Here is a 23,552-nt window from a genome sequence, read left to right as displayed (position 1 = left end):
TCCCAAATTGATAGTTTTTAAGTAAAGTATATGGGAATTATATGCATAATATACTAGATGTGAACTGTCATATTTTCATCTAACCTAATATCCCAGGAATTTGAGACTATCTGTATGATGGGGAAAAAACTTCTAAAAAACACAGAAATATACTGTATAATAGTTTTATTTTTCTCATTTTACTATTTTTACATTTTATGCACAAATATTTTTTTATCTGAGTAAAAATAGAAAATAACTGTCTTATGTAAAATTACAAAAAAAAAAAAAAAGCCACAAAGAAATACATAATTGTTGTCATGACAGTACAAGTGTCTTTATTTAAAGAGTAAAAAGGTATGCAAAAATCCTCTTCCCTCTTACAAAAGATTGAGAATATTTTTTTCTGGCAGCAAGTGAAATATCACTGAAATATCAATATTTTTATACCCTCTAGATATGAAGACATTAAGTTAGTCACATGTTGTTTTGAAATTATGAATTTTAAAACATTTTTGTGCTATTTCAAAGATACATTAGTTCTTTTTAAAAGGCAGTAGCATAAAATGATGAATATGTAAAACAGCAGACCTCACCAAAAATATTCGGAGGCACAATACAATCCTTTAAAGAAATATCATAGTTGAATTTCACCATTTATTCAGGGGAGAAAAACAACTAAACAATTTTTCCTAATTAACTGACACAGACTGACACAAAAATAAATGTGATGAGTCGATTCATGTGACAATCAACCACAGAGCAATTCTGCCTAATTTGTTTGATTTTCTGATGCCAACACAAATTTCTAAACTTAAGGGCAGCAAGATATGTATGAAAGTTGGCTCAATGAGAATCTCATGTGGAAAAAAAGCTTTAAAACAAAACTGAACACACTTCATTATTTTTGTACTTACATGGTATGGAAGATGGCCAATAATTTTATCTTTCTCCCTTTTGAATATATTGTAAATTCTTCTATGGAAATTTCATTCATAAAAGCAGAGCAAATTATATTATATTTTCTTTCAGAACACAAGTTATCTTTCAACAAGAGAAAAGACTACTTGGCTTCTGATAACTGCAACCTCAATAAGGACAATGGAAATAGTTTATTTATAAGTTGAGACAAAGTAACAGAAGTTTCTTGAGTCAACTGGGGAAATTAGTCTCATTACTTATGCTATGGTGCAGAAAACAATGGTGAGAGGCAAAGAAGAAAAAAGAAACAGCACCTGATCATGTATGAGAACTGTCTCTGTTCAAATGATAATGAGGAATAAAATAAAAACTGCAAAAGGAAGAAAATGGATAGAATGTGGTTTTAAAAAAAAAAAGTATCTGAGGAACACATAAGGAAAAAAGAAATAATAGTTTGATTTTAGGGATCTAGAAGAAATATGGGTGTTCCTTGTCTTAAAAATATATATACATACAGTTGAGACATAACGGAAATCTGTCATCTTGGCTAAAACTCTAACATGTCTCCCCCAAAGCATTTTAAATCAAAAAGTCAATATTTTTAAGCTCTTGATAACATACCAGAAGAGTAAACTTTATTATTATTATTTTAAAACTGTAAGTGACTTGTCAACTTCCCAGGCCGTTAAGAGGATGGTGCAAACCTTCTTTTTGGCTATCTGTTATCTGAACTAGAGCTTCTATATATTATTTCATATTGCTATTCTATTCAGATATTCTTGCAATCACAGCATCCAAATTAAACTAATAATTTGTCAGTCTATTCTGTATGTGTTTATAAAAAGGTAAAAATGGAAATTACAAATTTTATTCTTTTTAGATTCTACTGCAGGGTCTTAGAGGACTTAGACACAATAAAAATATGAATGACGTGACATTACACGTTGCAGTCCGACAGCAGTCCGAACACTTAGTAGTATGATCTGAGGTTCCCAGAAAAGCAGGTCACCGACGCCTTCCTCTACGCGTTGCCCCTAAGACCCCTGCCCTATGGCTCTCTCCAAACCACCATTTAGCACTAGCGGCAGCCACTGCTGGCAGCGCCTCTCTGACCGCATTAGCACGGCACTTTCCTCCTAGTTAGTCAGAAGTACTGAGCTCTTATTAAGCTGTTTAGAGGGATGGATTTAAAGGCGATGATGAGGGAGAAGGTACATAAAGTAATATTTGAGAATCAATCTTCTGCTATAAGAGGATTATTTGCCAGTATCTCATATCATGATTCGTGCATAATATCTTAAAACAAAAAGAAAAAAAGCAAGGAAACCAAGCACAGCAAGCAAGAAAAAAAGAAAGACATTTCTAGCCATTTCTGTTTCGTATTGGCTTGTGTTAAGTAAACAGTTTTACATATGTGTAAGAATTATTTAATTTTTAAAGAATTTTTTAAATGAGTTATCACCTTTTTTTTTTGAGTTATCACCTTTTGAAGTATCTTTGCTTTGAATATTATGTCTTCATTTATATGTGTGTACATGTATATATATATATAAGATGGTCAACTGGACATATAGATATCTGTACACTCATATATAATATTCAAAGGAAAAAATTAAATACATGGGAAATTTTGTCTTAAGAAAAGTCTGCCTACACTGGAGTTCAAAACTTCCTTTTAAAACTATTTGCAAGTAATTTACTAATGTCTTGAAAGGTAAAGTACTACTGACTGATTTAAAGTCTTCACTTCATCAGAAACCCAGGACTATATAAGCTGCTTTGTATAATAAACCAGCACTACAGGGTAATTAAAAAAAAAAAAAAAAAAAGTCATACCAAACCAAACTAAACCAAACTTTTATTTTCGGGTTGAGGTATACTTTTTCAGTTTTTTAAATCTCTGATAGGGAAAGCAGAGATCATTTGAGAATTTTTGTAATAGTTGGTTTATTAGAATTTAATGCCTCTCTTATAATAACTTAAACTCTTGGCCTGACATTATGAAATAGCTATACAGTAAATTCTTAAAATTGGCTTGAGTAAAGCCAGATTTAAACCTGGATCTCTTTCTTCAGCACTGTTCCTCTGCCAGTCTTTTTACTGTCCTTTGCTTGCAAATATATAAATTACTTTAATAATGTTCTTAGTTCAGTAATTTATCAATATTATCATTTTATTTGATATGACTATTTTAGCTCTGCTTGATTAGATGAAACAGGCATACATGCTTCAGCTGTGAAAAATTCCATTTTCTGGTTCTATGTAAAGCAACATCTAAAGCAGCAGAGAGGGGAAACAGTTATATTTTCAAAAGTAGTTAAGCCAGACTGTTTCCTGGAGATACTTTCATTTATTTTTCATCAATAGCTACTGGCTATTTTTGGTGGGGCGAGACATTAATACTGACCAGCTTAGCTTTCTTGACTGTTAACAAACCATCCCACAATGAACCTGCCTGAAGACGTTGTGGTGATCGTTTAACATACATATTTTCTAAAATATATGCTCAAAGTAAAAAGATCCAAATTCACAAGAGTATGAAATATTTATACAAAAAATCATGCAACAGATTGTACGGTCTAGAAATAAAAGAAGATTCAAATTCAGTAATAAAGGTAAGAGCAATACTTGCTCTAACATTTAAGAGAGACCTTGGACTCCCAAAAGGTCCTGGGCTCAATTATCCTTTTCTGTTTGCAGAGACGCAGTAGCCAGGGCTACTGCTGTGACCGGCTGGGCAATTCCGTGGAGTTGCATCTTTGCAAGTTTCTTCTGTTCACATTCTGTGACCAAACGGTTCAACTCTGCTGCACTGTATCCAATAAGAGTCTTCAAGTCACAGACAAACTTGTATACAAATCTCTTGCCTTGAACTTTACAAATCATGTCCCCATCATAATAATACCTTTAAAAAAGAGAAAACACATTAGGACTATATAAAAAAATTTTAAATTTGGACTTCTTGGGAATTCCCTGGCGGTCCAGTGATTAGGACGTGGGCTTTCACTTCCGTGGACCGGGGTTCGATCCCTGGTTGCAGAACTAAGATCCCACAGGCCGTGTGGTGCGGCCAAAAACAAAACAAACAAAACAGAAAATAAAATTTGAAATAGAATTACCATACGACCCAGCAATCCCACTACTGGGCATATACCCTGAGAAAACCATAATTCAAAAGGAGTCATGTGCCACAGTGTTCACTACAGCTCTATTTACAATAGCCAGGACATGGAAGCAACCTAAGTGTCCATCAACAGATGAATGGATAAAGAAGATGTGGCACATATATACAATGGGATATTACTCAGCCATAAAAAGAAACGAAATTGAGTTATTTGTAGTGAGGTGGATGGACCTAGAGACTGCCATACAGAGTGAAGTAAGTCAGAAAAACAAACACCGTATGCTAACACATATATATGGAATCTAACAAAAATGGTTCTGAAGAACCTAGGGGCAGGACAGGAGTAAAGATGCAGATGTAGAGAATGGACTTGAGGACATGGGGAGGGGAAAGGGTAAGCTGGGACGAAGTGAGAGAGTGACATGGACTTATATATACTACCCAATGTAAAATAGACAGCTAGTGGGAAGCAGCTGCATTGCACAGGGAGATCAGCTCAGTGCTCTGTGACCACCTAGAGGGGTGGGATAGGGAGGGTGGGAGGGAGACGCAAGAGGGAGGAGATATGGGGATATATGTTTATGTATGGCTGATTCACTTTATTATACAGCAGAAACTAACACACCATTGTAAAGCAATTATACTCCGATAAAGATGTAAATAAATAAATAAATAAAATTAAAAAATTTGGACTTCTTACAATATTTCACAGATTATTCCATAAGAAGAAGCCTAGCATTGTATCTATCACAATAGCAATTAACACTGAGTTTATATAAAATATTTAATGTTATTATCCAAGGAAACTTCAGAACAAAATTTCAATGCTAAGCACTCTAAAATTTTACGTACTAAACCTTCAAAACATATTTTCAAAAATTACGATGAAACACTGATTTAAAAATAAACATTACTGGGGGCTTCCCTGGTGGCGCAGTGGTTGAGAATCTGCCTGCCAATGCAGGGGACACGGGTTCGAGCCCTGGTCTGGGAAGATCCCACATGCCGCGGAGCAACTGGGCCCGTGAGCCACGATTACTGAGCCTGCGCGTCTGGAGCCTGTGCTCCGCAACAAAAGAGGCCGCGACAGTGAGAGGCCCACGCACCGCGATGAAGAGTGGCCCCCGCTTGCCACAACTAGAGAAAGCCCTCGCAGAGAAACGAAGACCCAACACAGCCGTAAATAGAATAAATAAATAAATTTTTAAAAATAAATAAATAAATAAACATTACTAAGCAAAACAAAAAACCTTGGGAGCAGTAACAGAGCCTAAGAATAAGGGCTCTGAATCAGAACGCCGAGATTCAAAACCTAACATCTCAACTTATTACCCTCTGTGACCACAGGAAAGGCACATTTTCTCTAAGCTTTTATCCCTCATTTATAAAATGACATTAAAAACAGTATTAACACTAATAGAATTGTTGAAGATTAAAAGGATTATCTTTGTAAAGTGCTTAGCACACAATGACTGCCACATATAGCCCTCTAGAAAACAGAAGCTATATTGATATATAGCTTTATTCATATAATATGAATAAAAATTTAATACACATATCCTTTGGATTGTTGGAATGTCCATTTCCTCTCTGTCTTGTACAAAATCCTTTATTATGTAGCTATGCTTTCATCTTTATCATTTTAATATGTAAAGGCTCTCCCCTTTCAGAGAAATTCTCCAAACCAACAGGGAGCCTCAAAAGAGTAAGCAAAAGGGCTTAAAAAAAAAAAAAAGAGAGGATACAGAAAAACATAAAAGAGGACATCATAAAGAAACAATGTTTCTTGGGCTTCCCTGGTGGCGCAGTGGTTGAGAATCTGCCTGCCAATGCAGGGGACACGGGTTCGGGCCCTGGTCTGGGAAGATCCTACATGCCGCGGAGCAACTAGGCCCATGAGCCACAACTACTGAGCCTGCGCGTCTGGAGCCTGTGCTCCGCAGCAAGAGAGGCCGCGATAGTGAGAGGCCCGCGCACCGCGATGAAGAGTGGCCCCCGCTTGCCGCACCTAGAGAAAGCCCTCGCAGAGAAACGAAGAAGACCCAACACAGCCAAAAATAAATAAATTAATTAAAAAAAAAAAAAAAAAAGAAACAATGTTTCTAAACCTACACAGGTACATTTGGGTAAATCACTCTAGAAGTCTGGTTTATTGCTGTTTTCTATGGATATAAAACAGAGTTGGATTTATACTTACTTTGGAAAACAGACTTTATTTACCCCAAATGCACTGCCAATTCCAATAATAGGAAAAAAAGGTAAGTCGAAACTTTTCTGGGCTGGCAGATTTTGGAGACTTTACTTTAAAACTGCACTGCCCATTTGCGCCATTTGACGAAGAGCTGTTACAAAAGAAACAACTATTTGCAAAAGGACCAGTGGCACAAACGATCACATTTAGCAGGATTTTATTATAAAAATCACTCAGTTTAACCAAAAATCCATTAATGAAAAGACTACATGCAGGAAATTATGTCATCTTTCCCTAATTCTAGAACAGCTAAAGTATAATGGTTATGTTCACTTTCCCAGTAAGAGATGTAACACACTGGGCATAGTCTCCTGTCTCCTTTTTTGTCAATTACATTAATACAGAATTTAGATCTCAGCCCACAAACCACAAACGCTTGTCATCCAGTTAAAATGCTGTAGGCATTTCAATTTCTTAAGAAAATTTCTACATAATATGTAAGGCTGTAACAAATAAGACACTTGCGAAAAAAGGAAAATGAAGAGGGAAAGTGGTTTTACATTTCTAAAACAAAAATGGAGTTGGTATAATCATATGTTTCTTGGTAAGAGGTTATAAAACGTCATACACATACATTCTCATTTAAATTAACACTTAATTTTACTTAATACTTCCTCCAATCTAGTAGATGCGTCATACGACCACATATAACAGCACTCACTGCATTTGTTTCCTCCCTAAAATGAAGAAAGTAGAAAGGTACACAATGCCTGTATTTTCTTTCATTCATTCATTCATTCATTCATTCATTCATTCATTCATTTATGGCTGTGTTGGGTCTTCGTTACTGCGCACAGGCTTTCTTTTTAGTTGCAGCGAGCGGGAGCTACTCTTCATTGCGGTGCGCAGGCCTCTCATTAAGGTGGCTTCTCTTGTTGTGGAGCACGGGCTCTAGGCGCGCAGGCTTCAGTAGTTGTGGCACGCGGGCTCGGTAGTTGTGGCTCGTGGGCTCTAGAGCACAGGCTCAGTAGTTGTGGCACACAGACTTAGTTGCTCCGTGGCATGTGAGATCTTCCCGGACCAGGGCTCGAACCCGTGTCCCCTGCATTGGCAGGCAGATCCTTAACCACTGTGCCACCAGGGAAGCCTCGATGCCTGTATTTTCATGGATATGATTTCTTTTCTCCCCACCCCTTTTTTTTATCTTATATTTTTAAAAAACTTTGAAATTGGGAAATATATGACACAAACAGAAAGGACACAAAAGCGAACAGCTCAGTGATTTATTACAAAGTGGACAGTCCCCTGTTAACTATGACTCAGGTCAGGACACAGAACACTGTCAGCACCTTAGAGCTCCTCTGCGGCGCCTCCCCGTCATCACCCCTCCCTTGCTCTAAAAGGTTACACAATCCTGTTTCATGATAATAATTCCGTTGCTTCTTTTTATAGTCTTATCACCCAAACATGCATCCATAAATGCTGTAATTTAGTTTTGCTGTTTTTTTTTTAACTCAACTATATAAATCCAGTATATACTCTTTTGGGTCTGGATTTTTTTCACTGAACATTATGTTTGTGACATTCACCCATATCAGTGCATTTTTAATGGATACACAGTATTCCCTTGTATATTATAGTTTATTTATTCACTCTACTGTTGATAGATTTTTGGGTGGTTTCTGGTTTGGGGATGTTATAAATAATACTGCTATAAGCATGCATGTGAACATGTATGTACATTTTTGTCTGGTACCTCCTTAGAAGACAAACTGCTGGGTTATCGGCCGCAGTTTACATTCCTACCAAAAGTGCAGAAGCATTCCCACTGCTCCATATCCTCACCAACACTTGGTACAAGCAATTATTTTAATTTTAGCCACTCTGGGATGTGCACTGTACCATTTTATTGTGGTTTTAAAATACATTTCCCTGGGCTTCCCCGGTGGCGCAGTGGTTAAGAATCCACCTGCCAACGCAGGGGACACGGGCTCAAGCCTTGGTCCGGGAAGATCCCACGTGCCACGGAGCAACTAAGCCCGCGTGCCACAATTACTGAGCCTGCGCTCTAGAGCCCGTGAGCCACAACTACCGAGCCCGCGTGCCACAACTACCGAAGCCTGCGCGCCTAGAGCCCATGCTCCGCAACAAGAGAAGCCACCTCAATGAGAGGCCTGCGCACCGCAACGAAGAGTAGCCCCTGCTCGCCGCAACTAGAGAAAGCCCGCGCGCAGCAACAAAGACCCAACGCAGCCAATAAATAAATAAATATAAATAAATAAATAAAATACATTTCCCTGATTACTAATGAGGCTGTGCACCACTGCATATGTTCATTGGCCATTTGGACAATCTCTAGTCTAATGTGTCTGCTTAAGTTTCTTGCCCATTTTTCCTTATTTTCCTATGGATTTGTAAGAGTTCTTTAGATATTCCAGGTAAGAGTCTTACGTCAGATATGTGTGGCTTGACTTTCACCCTCCTAATGATGGTTTCTGATGACCGGAAGTTTTAAATTTAAATGTAGTCCAATTTATTGATCTTTTCCATTATGTTAGTGCTTTTGGCTCTGTTAATGTCTTTCCTCATCTACTGAAGTCAAGTAGGTATTTCTAGATGCCTCCCTATTTTACTTTCACGTTTAGAGCTACAAGCGACATAACTGATTTTTAGTATGCTATGAGGAAGGGGTCAATATGGATAGTCAACTGTCCCAGCACTACTGATTGAAAAGTAGGTCTTTTCCCCACTGCCATCTTTAAATCAAATGTTCCTATATTCTTGGTTCTATTCGGGCTATCTACTCTAATCTTTGGTCTATTTGTCTATCCTAAGCAAATAGCACACTGTCTTACTGTTGTTGTAGCTTTACAGTGAGTCTCAATATCCTGTAGAGCAAGTCTTCCCACTTTGTTAACTAATCTTCTTCAGGTGTCCTGGTTATCATGATACCTTATATTCCTATATAAATTTTACAATTATCTTGTCAAGTTCTATGAAAACATTTATTCAGGCAGTTACCGCACTGAAAGTTACACCAATCTGGGGAGAAGTGACATCTTAATTATTAATTCTAATAATTCATCTGTAATTTTGAGGGGACTTGTATGTACACAATCACATCAACTGTCAAAACTGATTATACAGAAAGGATCTTCAGATAGTTGGCAAAGTGTTTGAGACTGAATAAGTGATAAGTACATTGAAAATAAAGCACTGTAGTTACTTATGTATGCTAAGGAAAACAAACGGTCATTCTGGAAAAGAAAAATAATCATGATAAACTATGTAATAGTACTTACATGCCATGATCCTGTAACAATAAATACTGATCTAACCAACACTTCCACATAATTATATAATTACACTTGGATGAAGGGATGGGAAGGGTGTGTGTGTTAATGATGAGAGGTAAATCGTAATCTCCGTGTGCAATTCACAAACAATGCTCTAGTGAAACATGAAGTAGCAGTAAAAGCATGTTATTTAGGAATACGGAGGTAAACGGCAGAACTGCTTTACCAAATTCACTCTTCCAAAAAAAGACATGATTCCTATATATCCTACTTCTCAGATACTTAAGTGCACATACTGAATTTCTATTGTTGTAATAAGCATAATTTATGACAGTAATTATGTCAAAAACTTTCATACCACTTACGAGAAATTATAAATAATTATTCTACTCCAACTCAACTGATGTAAAGTTTGGATATTCAGATTTAGGCAGATTGTGGGGGAAGGAAAAACAGGGAAATGGGTTGACATTTTGCATCTAATTATAAAAATTGACAATATCTACATATTTGCTAGAATTTACACTCATTCAGTTCACCTATACCAAACGATAGCATCTCTGTTATGTAAACAGCAGAAACCTCAAAGATTAGATATGCTGGTTTTAAACATAGTACATGCTTTTCAATCAGATAAAAACAAATAATCTTAGAATCATCTTTTAAAAAACTCTATGTACCTCAAATTATTACTAAAAATTTTTAAGAAGTAATTTTTAACATAAATGTGAATTAGTTTTTATTTAGATAAAGAAAACAACATTTTATAAACAAGTATTTTAACATCATTACATAATAGTGTTTACACTAGAATAAGAAGCTATTTTTTAGAAAGGTTTGATACTTAAAGAAAAGTAATAAAAATTCTTACCTTAATGCACGACTAAGTTTCTCATAGTTCATTGTAGGTTTATTTTTACGTTGTCCCCATTTTTGTGCAACCAGTTCGGGCTGATTTAGCTTAAATTCTCCTTCATCACCAACCCAAGAAATGCAGTCTCGAGCATCCTTGTCAGTAAGTAGTTCTAGCAAAAACTGCCACAGTTGGATTTGGCCGTTGTTTCCTAAAAATTGACAAGAATGACAAACATTGACCACAATGCTATGGATTAACAGAGGGCAAAAGACAACACACAGGTCTTCTAGTGCATACCTCAGCCACACTAAAAAGACAAATTTTTTTTTACAAATGCTAAGTATCGCCAGAGAAACAGTCCATATTCACATTTTCATACTGTGAAATAAAACGAAATATACATAATTCGACAAATTTTATAAATATCAGATGATAATGCAAAAATACCTGTTCTGTTCCCAGGTGAACTTCTGTCTTCTCCTGAAATCCTTGGAGCTCTCTGTACTTTAGCTGCCTTTGCACTACTATTTATAGCTTTAATGGCTGTTGGTGTAGCAGACTGCACTGATGCTGGAATAATTTGCACAGCTGCAAAGCAAGACAAGGGAAAAAATTTTTTTTCTCCTTCCAATACAAACAGTGAAAAAAATTACTGAAAGAAATAAAACGCAATTAGTTTAACTAACGCCCCTCTAATTACCTCAGCACAAGTTCAGAGGATAAGGTATAATGTCGGTATTACAGTTTGTGAATCTTAACATGGCGAATAAAAGTTGGTCTCCTTATTTTGGAAAAACTTATTGATGTGATAAATCTAGTGATACATTAAAGTTATTTAAAAAATCTATTTTTTAAAATATTTGTTCATAAAAAATGGTTTATCAAATTTTGGAGAATGTGGTCAAATGAGAATTCACGTTCCACCGCTGATAAGAGTACAAACATACCCTCTTTGAGAAAAACTTTGGTCTTACCTAGTAAGGTTGAAAGGGTAGAAACCCCATGATATTACAACCAGAGAATCTCACATGCATTCTTACAATATTCATTCAATGATGTTCACAAAGTTTTAAAAATAATACATAGCAGTGAAAATAAAATTGAACTACGTGTATCAACATGGGTCTCATAAATGATAAACAAAAAAGCAAGTTACAAAAGGATATGCACAGTATATCACCATTTTTCCCCAAAAGTTTAGACGTGTATACAACAATGCCCTAAAGTGTTTATGGTTATGTAAGTTGGTAAAAAGATAAAATAAAATATGCATAGAATAATAAACATCAAGTTCAGGATAGTCATTTAAAATGGGATCTATAACAGGTAAACCTGATATATAAAGTTTTATCTCTTATGGTATATACAGATGTTGGTTATACCTTATTATTTCTTTGTATATCTAAAATACTTCATACGAAATTTAAAAATTAGTTTTTCTTTTTAATACCTTGCAGTACTAAATAAAGAAAACATTTCTTACTGATAAATGGGCCACATATTATGGGCACATGAATACTCACGTTGATCAATTGTAACTATTTCATTCATCTGTTGTTCTTGGCTTGCCAATACATCTGAAGAACACATATAAAAATTTTTTGTTTTCACTTAAATCAGAAATGCAAACTCCAATCCAGTCAAATTCAACTTAATAAAAAAAAAAAAAAAAAAAAAACTCCACAACTAAAACAAAAACCAAGCAAACAAAAAAGCAAAACATCAAACAATTGAAACTTATTGGCATAATAACCTAAAAAAATCCTTGATAGTCATTTTACAGGGAAAAGATATTTTTACGAGAAGTAGCAGAAGGAAAGTTCCAAATTCTTTTCATGTTCAGAAAAGTTATTCAGAGAACCAGGGTTTTCTAAATGTAAATACCTATTCTAAATCTATTTATCTATGTTTTATGTAAAATAGGAAATCTTCAATAACAGATCAAAGATGAGAATATACATCAGAATGAAATTATTTAGATACACTTTCTTCATCAAAAAGGTTCTTTCTCTTCAAGATGATCTGAGAGAGCATCATAATTTACTTTTCTAACATCCATTTTTTAATAAAATGGCTTTAACTTTGGAATGCTTCTTCTTAAAGACAGCCAAATTTTCAGTGGAATTGTAGCCGTCCTCAGTGTCACAACTGAACTAAATAATTTAACATGTCTACAAATACAGCTCTCAACACGAGTTACAGTGTAAAAGGTCCTAGTAACCCTTTGGAGCACCATTCATTACTCATCTGTTGCTATTCCCTACTTAAATGCTATTCTTTACCTCTCAGACAAGAGTTACACTTCCCAGTCTATATTCCTTCAGCCTATTTAGTGCCCGTCATAGACTGGATGCTTCTCTCTTGAACTGAAATTGCACCTACCAGCAGTCATCTGTGTACTGAGTGAGTCCTGGGGCCTGGGCTCCCAACACAGTTCTACTTAGGATGCCACGCCAGGATCCAACTAAAGACACAGAGCTGGAGAGGACTGGGAAACTAAAAAGAGATCTGAATCCTACCTATCAGATGGGAGCTTTCTTTGGGGGTCCTGAGTTTGGGAGTTTAAACAATTACATGGAACTAGCCTCAGATCTGGGTTCTGATCTTAGCACTCACTTACTGGCTGTGTGACTATGGTAAATTATTCAACCACCTTCACCACTGATTTCTTCATATTGAAATGAGATACCCCCACCTAACCACTTTATGAGGTGCTTGTAAGGATTATAGGAAAATATTTTTAAGAAGCACAATGCCTGAAACAGAGTTAACTTTTCAGTAAATTGAAGACACTATTCTTTTATCCACATTCCTAGTTCTGAGCATTCTCCCCAAGAACCACTGCCCCTCTTGAAGAAAAATGCATGCTTTATATTTGTGGTATATTTTCCCTCACGTTTTATAAAAGTAACTTGAAAAGGCAAAGTGCTATTGGAATGAAATTGTTCCATTCGTGACTGTAAATGAACACAGTGCCCTAGACCAAAAAGAGGCGAAAGAGAGTCACCGCCACACAGCACAGGCATTACTGATCTGTAAGATCAGCTTCTCAGCCCTGATTTTCAGAGTGGAGTTTGGTTTGTTTCCTGGGGAACTCTCAAGATAACAAGGCAGAACACAGAAAGAGAGGGGCTTTGGAAAGGCTGGTCCAAGCCCACACAGGCACTCTAATTATCATATTCCTCTATAGCCCTCAAATCCTGGTCATGCATGAAGGAAGCAGAGCCCTAAGGGACAAAGCTCTGAGCGTCTGGAGCCATTTTATGAAGAAACTTTGGACCCTAAAGGTATAAGGCAATTCTTTTTTCTAAAGAAGACCCTCAGCAAACTGAGAGCTTTGTGCCTTTGGTGACAGAAGACATATTCACACGAAGAAGGACATCACAGCGCTGGTCCTACTGGAACGTTTCCTAATTATCTTCCCCATGTATTGCAGGACTTCGGTGAAGTTTCACCAGAAGGGAAGCTGCAGGACGCTGGTGGCTCGGGTGGGAAAACTAACACAAATGTGTAAAGATGGAGTGCTATCTGTTCAGCACTGCGCCTCCCTGGTAGATCATTGAGGAAAACGTAACAAATGCTGGGTTAATAAATGCCGTTCAGAAATATGCTGTAGACTTCACTCTACAGGAGGGGCCAGAGAACTAGACCCAAAGGAGCCTGTTCTGAGAGGTAAGGCTTGTGAATTATAGAAAGTCTGCCAGAAATAGCCTCACACATCACCCTATCCATTCCCAGATTCTGAGAATTAGATTCCCAAACCAGATGGGATTTCCTCACCAGGCAAAGAACCACCGCCAGATAAGCAAGGAATTCCCTAAGATACTCATCTAGGCTCTGGGGCTTTGTTACTTTGGAAAACAAAACAATTCCAGAGCAGAGCTCTTCTGAAGAAGACCCATTCTACTACTGACTGCAAGGAGATGGAAAGATACACAAGATTTCTCTGGCCCCTGTACTAGGAAAAGTCTCCGAATGAGCTTTAACATTTGAGATGCACTGGGAGAACCAGAGAGAAACAACCAAAAAGTGCCGACCCGGGAGACAGAGCGAAAACCATGAATTTGAGAAAAACTAAACTGTAGTCTAAACACTGTCCTTGTTCTATTCTCGAGAGTCCCTACAAGAAAATGTTTCTGTAAACATAACTTACATGTTAAAAACCTGAAACAATTCAGAATTTACCTTACTCAGCTGAAAAGCTCTGCAGAGAAGAAAACCTGTGAAGCCAAGGATAAACTTTCAACCAGAACATTCAACTTATTTATCTAATAGGAACTGAAACTGGAAATAAACCCTGTAAATATAATGAATGTAATAAGTCTTTTAAGTATTTTTTTCCTCCTAATATTTAAGAGAACCAACACAAGAGAGATACTACCAATAAAAACAATGAAGGAAAGCCTCTTTACAGAGCTCATTTCTTATTCAACAGCAGATGAAAACCCTAAACATTAAATGACTGTGAAAAATCCCTCTACCAGATCTGTCCCCTTACTGGGTACACAGTAGGATGAAATGCTACCAGTTACATTTTCATCCATAACCATTATAAAACAAAGTCAGAGTGTCCTATTCACAAATTCTGAAAACTATATGGGTTTGGCTAGCATTCCTGATTTATTTAACAGCGTCAGGGAATGGGTTACTGCTAAGATATTTTAACAGTCACTGAAATATAAGATGGATTAAAATTCAAGCAAAATAATTTACATCTATTTGAGCTCTTTTTGTTGGACAGCCATAATTATAATAATGTCTGTCAAGCAACATGGTAACACTATAACCAGTGGCTTCCAATTCAAGATGGTGGGTTGCATACTTACACTTCCCCTGTCTCCCTTAAGATCCCATTCAATTAAAAGACATTTTAAAAGATTTAATCCCAATAATGAAGGGAATGAGAGGGAAGCCATCTGTGAACAAATAATCTTAAATTTCTAGAAGATGAGCATAAAGGACAGAAGTGACTGATGAAACAGAAGTCAACAACTAGAATATATGAACAGAGCTAAATGCAGGGCATAGAATTTTACTTCAGAACTTGGATTCTAGAGTTAGTCTGCCTGGGTTTGGATCCTGGCTCTGCCTCACCCTAGGTTCTATAACCTTGTAGGGGCTCTCTAAGCCTCAGATTCCTATCTATCTGAAAAGATAAGGAAAGTAATGATCTGTGGCATTAGTACAAGATCAAATGAGATAATACATATAAAACTCTCAGCACAGCCTTACACAATTAATAAATGTTAATTATTATTGCTATTATCAATCAACAATTTAGATGAAAACAAAGTTATAAAGAAATAAAACTAAACTTAAGCTACAATGCAAATAGACAATAATTTCAATTTTATACATTTTCGAAGAAGTTCCAGATGACTCCAGAGAATTTCTCCCCGAGGAACCCGCTGAAAAAAATCTTCTTGGTTGAGACTACAGAGTTCTCTTCCGGAAATATTCAGCGTAGTGAGGTCTATATCGGTCATGCTGAATTCCTTCATTACCCAAACCACCCAATGCAGGACTTGGTCTGTGGACCACTGTATGGGATCTAAAGAGAAAAATATTAGCATTGGCCTAGTTGCATCTTAGATATTATATAAATTTACAGTTAATTTGTCAACACACACACACACACAAACACGCAGATAAAATCCAGACAGGTTGTTATTTTTCAAGTAAGTGAAGTAAATAAACTCATTATATGAAATAAAAAAGATTCTTATGCTCTATTTTCTCCTTAGCTCCTTTTCAATTTCTTAATCTAAATTTCTGATGGATTCATTTATTTCTCCATCAGTTAGTCTGGAATTTTCCCAAGAAAAACAAAATGCAAAACTGCTCTCCAGTGGGCCAAATGGAAGAATAAAATACATGATTACCTTGTAGGAAATGGAGTAAATTAAACAAGTTTTTAAAAATTATTTTGTAGTAGTGTATGATTTGATGCACTGAAAAAAAAAAACTATAAGGGGTTTCTGGGGAGACGTATTCTCCAAAATATGAACGTAATCTTTCCTCACTTTTACTTCTTCTTCTTCTTTTTTTTTTTTTTTTTTTTTTTTACTTTTACTTCTGGTAAAAAGCTAGTAGCTCCTGCACTTACCCTTATGGTGGCACTTACCCTTATGGTGGCACTTACAATACAACACGTTAATTGCATGTCTACTCAGCTGTCTCCCCCTATAAAACCTTGAGGCCTTAAATGTAAGGACTGTGTCTTGTAAACCACTGAATCTTCAGAGCTTACCACGGCGCTTTGTGCGTACATTTGTTAAATCTATAAAAGGTGAATCCAATCCAAATAGTTTCATTTTCTTCATCATTTTTTACTATTGAATGAATTCACAAATAAAAAAGATGGCCAACATGTGTAAATAGTTCATGATTGTATCCCTGGCACGTAACGGAATTTCTACTCACAGAATTTTAATAAATACTAGCTGAATTAATTTTGGTATAGGTATTTCTGCACGGAGAAGGTAATCTATCCAAATGGTATTGATTATATGTCCCCAAGACGCATGCTATTCAATAAGAAAATAAGTGAGGAAAAATAACACTTAGGTACTTATCAAGAGCCAATTTACAGTAAAAATGAATCAAACATAATGCAGGATTGAAAGCCACAGAATTGATTTTTTATTTGATTTTTTTCACAAAGAAGTTAAGGAAGGAAGATTCTAAGAAGATGGCAGCAAAGTTTTAAAATTTCTCTGAATGCACACATAAAGCAAAACAAAACCCACCACTAAAAGCAACTAGAGAGCAAAACCAAAAAATCCATGGACATTTACAATTAAACCAGGTGACATGATATCCCTATGGAACCCAAAATACATGCAGGTGAAGACAATGCAGTAACAGTCACAAGACCTGTATGGTATCAGCATCTGTGCAGGAGAAAGCAGAGGGAAGCAAAGGAACATCTCACTCTCCATCCTGAGCATGCAAAAAACTGAACACAGCCAGGAAGTATTCTTTGAAAGCACAGTTTTGCCCAACCCAATAGCAGAGGAATACAAAGGTCCATGGTCAGCCTTAAAGGGGATGGAGCAGTGAAGCACCTGTGAAATTTTCAAACTAAGCCAAGGATCACTTCCAGAAGAGAAGACCACAATAAGGAGAAACTGGTGGGAGTGGAACTGAAATTGAGTAGTATCGAAACTCGAAGGAAAGGGAAAGGGAAAGAGGAGGTCCAGATAAAAGTGAAGTCAAGGAACAGACAGGAACTGAGAAAGCAAGAGGCTCTATTTTTTAATACTACTCAAAAACAACAAACAGAAGGAGTTCTGGAAAGTTAGAAAAGCTATCCTGAAACACACTTCAAAGTTCAAGTAAGCACATTTTATGTAAACATGAACAAAAAAGTATCAAGATCAAAAAGTTAGGGGAAAATAGTTAGTCTGCCTTGTTTTCTTAAATAATATCAGGTCTTCTGGTTTAACATAACTAACTGCCATGCATGGTCTCCCTGCCTCTTTTCTCTAAGTCCTTAGTAAAATGACAGTAAAGAAACTTCTGAAAGATGTAAACTCACAGGAACATGAGTGGGAAATGACAGAAATGAAAGCATCTCCCCACCACGTAGGCACCAGGAACACTTTAGACCGGTCTACAAACCGAAGAGTGAGACCCTCTCCACCCACTCCACTCCCCTTTCCACTTCCAGAATGCAACATTCACACACACACATCAACCCTAAATCCTCACCCCAACCTTCTACTCCTGACAGGTGTTTGGCCAATTTTCCAGAGAAGTTGGGAGACCCAGGAAAAAGATCTATATATGCTGACACTTGAAAATCTTTTAATAAAATGACCAACACCCCATATTACCAGCATAGTGAACAAACCCCTTCCAGACTTCAAACTAATTAGCTTTAAAGTTATTCACTCTTAAATATGAACAGATGGTAAAAAATAATCAGACATTTGAGAGACTAAAAGGAAACCACTAGATGACCAAAAATAAACAGAAAAACAGAACCCAGAGGAAGCAGAAATAATGCAATAACAAACTGCAAACAACAAAAAAATAATAATAAACCCCCACTTCACTGTAATCAACATAGAGAGGAGAGAAAACATGATATCTGTAATATAAGATCAGAATGCTATGGAAAGGGAACAACCAAAATAAATAGCCCTTGTAAACTGAAAATAAAAATCAGGTTGCAATATAAAGACAAGAAAGGGACTTCCTTGGTGGCGCAGTGGTTAAGAATCCTCCTGCCAATGCAGGGGACATGGGTTCGAGCCCTGGTCCGGGAAGATCCCACATGCCGCAGAGCAACTAAACCCATGTGCCACAATTACTGAGCCCGCGAGCCACAACCACTAAGCCTGTGTGCCACAACTAATTGAAGCCCACGCGCCTAGAGCCTGTGCTCCGCCAACAAGAGAAGCCACTGCAATGAGCAGCCTGTGCACTGCAACGAAGAGTGGCCCCCACTCGCCACAACTAGAGAAAAGCCCACGCGCAGCAACGAAGACCCAACGCAGCCATAAATAAATAAATAAATAATATATAATTAAAAAAAAAAAAAGACAAGAAAATTTGGCAGAAAGTAGTACAAATAGATATGAAGATGAAAACTAAGGAAGAAAAAAGATGTAGATGATCAACCCAGGAGATTCGATAGGAGTTCTAGAAAAAGAACAGAGAAACACAGAAGGTTATTATCAAAATAATAATGAAGGAAAACTCCCCAGCACTGAAGGCTGAAATTGTCTAGATCAGCACTGTCCAACATAATGCAGGCCACAATGTAACTTTAAAATTTTCTAATGGCTACATTAAAAAGGTAAAGAGGGCTTCCCTGGTGGTACAGTGGTTGAGAATCTGCCTGCCAATGCAGGGGACATGGGTTCGAGCCCTGGTCTGGGAAGATCCCACGTGCCGTGGAGCAACTGGGCCCGTGAGCCAAAACTACTGAGCCTGCGCGTCCAGAGCCTGTGCTCTGCAACAAGAGAGGCCGCGACAGTGAGAGGCCCGCGCACCGCGATGAAGAGCGGCCCCCGCTCGCCGCAACTAGAGAAAGCCCTCACACAGAAACGAAGACCCAACACAGCCAAAAATAAATAAATAAACTAATTAATTAATTTAAAAAAAAAAAAGGTAAAAAAACAGATGAAATTCGTTTTGATAATAATTTCACTTAATACATCCGAATGTTTTCATTTCAACATGTAATCTAGGTAAAAAATTTATAAGATTTTTACATTCTTTTCCTTTTGTACTGGGTGTTTTACTCTTACAGCATATCTCAATTCAGACCAGGCATATTTCAAGTGCTCACATGGGACTGGTGACTACGGCCCTGGGCAGCACAGGGCCAGACTGAGATGCTACACAAAAAACCTGAAATTGACAGCAAATGAAAAGATCCACACTGCCACCAGACTTGGTCTTAACAGCTTTCTTATTCTTTGAGGAATGGCTTAGGTCTCATCCTTCAAACTGGACTCTTTTATCTTGTTATGCTCCAGTGAATAACTCCTATCCTTGCTTCTTTAATCTTTCCTTCTCCCACTAGTTCCACACCATTTATCTACAGATACACTCAGGTCACCACCAACTCTTGAACCTTCAATATTATTTATTTATTCCTCCAGCATTCTTCCCACCTGCCCCCCCCCCAAATTAATACTCAATGTTCTCCATTTCTACAATGTTTATTTAGTTCTTATAATTCAGCTTTGTCGCTCCAACTCAGCAGCTGCTTTTATCTAAATCTACCAATGAGCCTCTAATGACCAAATGTAATAGATATTACTCAGTCAGCATTCTTTGACTTTCTCAGCAGTGTTGAGACTTGTGACCATCTAAAACTCTTTCCCAATTTCATCGGCACTATATACAGTTCTTATTTCCCTTCTATCTGTTAAGCTTTCCATGTCTCCCCCTCTTCCTGTTCCTCAACCCTAAATGTTGACAAGGTCCAGCATTATGTTCTCTTCCATTTTATCTCTCTCCGTCAGAGACTGCATCTACTTGTAGGACTTTAACACAAATTCAATGTGACTGAGTCCCAGATAACATCTTTATCTCCAGTCCAAATTTTGTGCACCTGAAACTACTTTCTGGTGACCTCCAGTTGAATTTGTACTATTACTTGAAAATCAAGTACAATCAACACTTTCCCTTGGAAAATCTTTCCAATACCAGACTTTCCTACCGTCCCCACTAAGGTTTAGAAGGCATGGACTATCTTTCCTGTGCACTACTGAAAGCCCAGAATTTAACATGGTGCCTGGCTCAGGAAATATGTAATGAAGATGTAACCAATTCTTATATTATTATTGCCTAGTCACCCAAGCTTGAGAAGTTAGATCAATACTTGAATCTCCCCTCTCTACCCTCACACAATCCATCAATCAGTTGCTCAGTCCCATCACTATTTTGATTCATCTCCTGCTTTCTGCTCCCACAGAAATCACCTGGTCTAGGCTAACCTAAGTATTATCACCTAGTCACACCCAAACTACCTGCTCCAACTTATGCCATATACCACTGCCACATTCATTTTCAACTGTCACTTCCATCAATCAAAAACAGTTCTACAATGCTACAGAATAACTCCTTACCCACTGCACCGTCTCACTACTCACACATACTCCCACTTCTCAGCTTTGCACAAACATTTCCTGTCGGCAATGTCTAGCAGTTTCCTTGTCTATAATAAACTCTTTCCCAATTTTACCCCAGACCACTGTGATCCTTTTGAGATTCTAATAGTATGTTTCTTTATACCAGTTATTGACAGCTTAAAAACATGTTACCTTTATAGCAATTATCTTTTTTCATTTATATTCTCCCTCTTCAACTACATTGTGAATGCCCTAAGGGCAGATTTTTTTCTTTGTATCTTTGTATTCCCAGCACCATCGTATGTTACAGTCCAAAAAAAAAAGAAAACAAAAACAAAGAAAATCACTATATTTCCTAAAATTTCTATACTTAAGATAGATAATTTACTCACCCTACTGTCTTCCACGTCAAGCTTAATTCTTATTATTCTACCTAACATAATTATTATGTATTTTATTACCATAGGGTATCCCAAGACGTTCTTGCTCTTTCCTATAACCTTCCAGGGCAGCAGCCCATCTCGTCACTTGTTCTGAGGTTTCATCTGAAATGGTTGTAATGTGTTTTGTGCCATCAAGAGTTATCACTTGAGCTTCCTCAACAAGATGTGCTTCTGCTTCGGCATGGTGGGCATCTGGATCAATCACTACTTCAACTGTTTCCGCAGGTTTAACAATTTCCAGGATGTTTAGCTTTGGTTCAATTCCTTACCAGTGATTAAAAAAAAAAAAAAAAAAGTATATCTAAGTGAAAACACGAAAGTCTCTAACAAATTAAAATTTAGTTTAGTTTATATGTTCTCAAATGGTAGAGCAAGGCTCCATTTTAAATATTTTTAGCATTATGTCTAGAGAACTTAAACAGATTTCTATTAAATGATAAACACAACAACAATTCAACAGAACTTTGATAGATTAGATAACAGTATTGTACCAATATTAATTTCCTCATTTTGATAACTGAACTGCGGTCATGCAAAAGAATTTCTTGTTTTCGGAAAACACACTAACGTATTTAGAGATAGGAAGGAATAATGTCTACATCTCATTCTTAACCAGGTCAAAAAAATAATGTGGGGATGAGGGAGAGAGAGAATAAAGCAAACGTAGTAAAAGTTAATATTTGGGGAATCTAGGTGAAGGATATCCAGGAATTCTTTTACTATACTTGCAACTCTTCTATAAGTTTAAAATAATTTTAAGAATAATACCACCACCACCATGCATATATACACACACGCATGCACGCAAGCACACACACACCCCACCTACAAACATTAGGAAAAAAAGTACCAATATGGAATAGAAAATTAAAACTACACTACGGAGAGTATAAATGAGTAGCTACTTATCCTGAGAAGTTGAAAAAATTAAAATTATTTACTGACTCCTTTTCTTTTTAGAAGACAAAGCACATGTATTAAAAATGAACAGACACTAAGTTTGTTACATTAAATTCACATCATTAAATTCTGATTTTCATTTTCAATTGAATGAAGAAAAACCCAAATACTTAAGATATTCAAAATAGAATAAACTAGCCCTTTATGAAATAATCTCAGATACTTATGTTAAAATAACAGCTCTAAAAAACTATCATACTACTTAACAGCTACTGTTTGCTCACTGATTCGGTTACAATCTATATCAAAATTTAATCAAAGTATATTTGAAAGAAAAAGCAAAACTCAATTTCAATATTCTGAAGTTCAATCAGGAAAATCATTATTACAAGAAAATATACAGCTATCACTCATCAGGTGGTGTAAGTAGAAGTCAGTTTTTTCAAATATACATGAGGAAAAAAATTATAATTTTTGAAGATTTTTCCTAAAACTTATCCCCTAATCTTCCATTCAAATTGCATCAAGTCAACTCTTCTTTAACACACCTGCACTGAGAGGTCACTAAACTTTTAAAGATAAAAAACAAAGATTGATTTTCTTTCCTATTCCCAACAATAGTAAATCCTGGGGAAATTAAGGATCATAAGTAGGTAATTACCATTTTCATAATGTGAAGAAAACTTTGGTTTGTGAAACATAATTGTGAGCAATACAATATGTTCAGAGATGAAAATTAGTCTAAAACTCTGGTTAGAAATCCCAAAAAGCCACATTTAAAAAAACTAAAATTCAACCCACCAAAAATGGTTTCTTAATTTTCTAACTTGTGCATTTACACAGATTAGTAAAATACTGTGATGGATATGGCTGACTGGGTCACATCACGTCCTTCGCAAATTCCTCTCTCTGTGCTAAATTGTAGAGACTATACATTTCCTTGCAGCTAGGGTTGCAGATGTGATTTAGGTTCTAGAATCACTGCCATGAGCGTTCTATTTGGAGATGAGTTAAGAGGGGACAAGCAAGCACACAGCATCCATTTTTTGGCTAATGTGAATCACTGAAAAGGCAGCATGGTTCCAAGCCGATAGCTATAGTTGTGGCTTTCAGATTTGGCATTTTCCAGATCCCGGCAGAGCAGCAGCTTCCTTGGCAGTCCAGTTCTACAGCGTGGCTGAGGCATTCGTAGAAAGTCAACTAGAACCTGTTCTTTCAGCCCTCCCTGTGATCCTGTTATTTACTACCCT

General features: G+C 36.7%; 1 protein-coding gene across 5 annotated transcripts in view; it reads right to left on the bottom strand.

Moving 5' to 3' along the window:
• Window positions 1–279: 279 nt before the first annotated feature.
• GABPA (GA binding protein transcription factor subunit alpha) overlaps window positions 280–23,552 on the bottom strand; it is a 38,512-nt gene continuing 15,239 nt past the window's right edge. For all 5 annotated transcript variants that reach the window (XM_068546929.1, XM_068546932.1, XM_068546928.1 and 2 more), the window contains exons 5-10: window positions 21,421–21,666; window positions 15,724–15,918; window positions 11,891–11,944; window positions 10,815–10,955; window positions 10,383–10,575; window positions 280–3,805 (exon numbers count right to left, since the gene is read on the bottom strand). In XM_068546929.1, coding sequence (XP_068403030.1) covers window positions 3,577–3,805; window positions 10,383–10,575; window positions 10,815–10,955; window positions 11,891–11,944; window positions 15,724–15,918; window positions 21,421–21,666 — 1,058 coding nt within the window. In that variant the 3' untranslated portion in view covers window positions 280–3,576. The remainder of the gene's footprint in view (window positions 3,806–10,382; window positions 10,576–10,814; window positions 10,956–11,890; window positions 11,945–15,723; window positions 15,919–21,420; window positions 21,667–23,552) is intronic.

Source organism: Eschrichtius robustus, chromosome 6 (assembly GCF_028021215.1).
Source record: "Eschrichtius robustus isolate mEscRob2 chromosome 6, mEscRob2.pri, whole genome shotgun sequence".
NCBI classification, from domain to species: domain Eukaryota; kingdom Metazoa; phylum Chordata; class Mammalia; order Artiodactyla; family Eschrichtiidae; genus Eschrichtius; species Eschrichtius robustus.
This window is presented reverse-complemented; position numbering and strand designations above follow the sequence as displayed.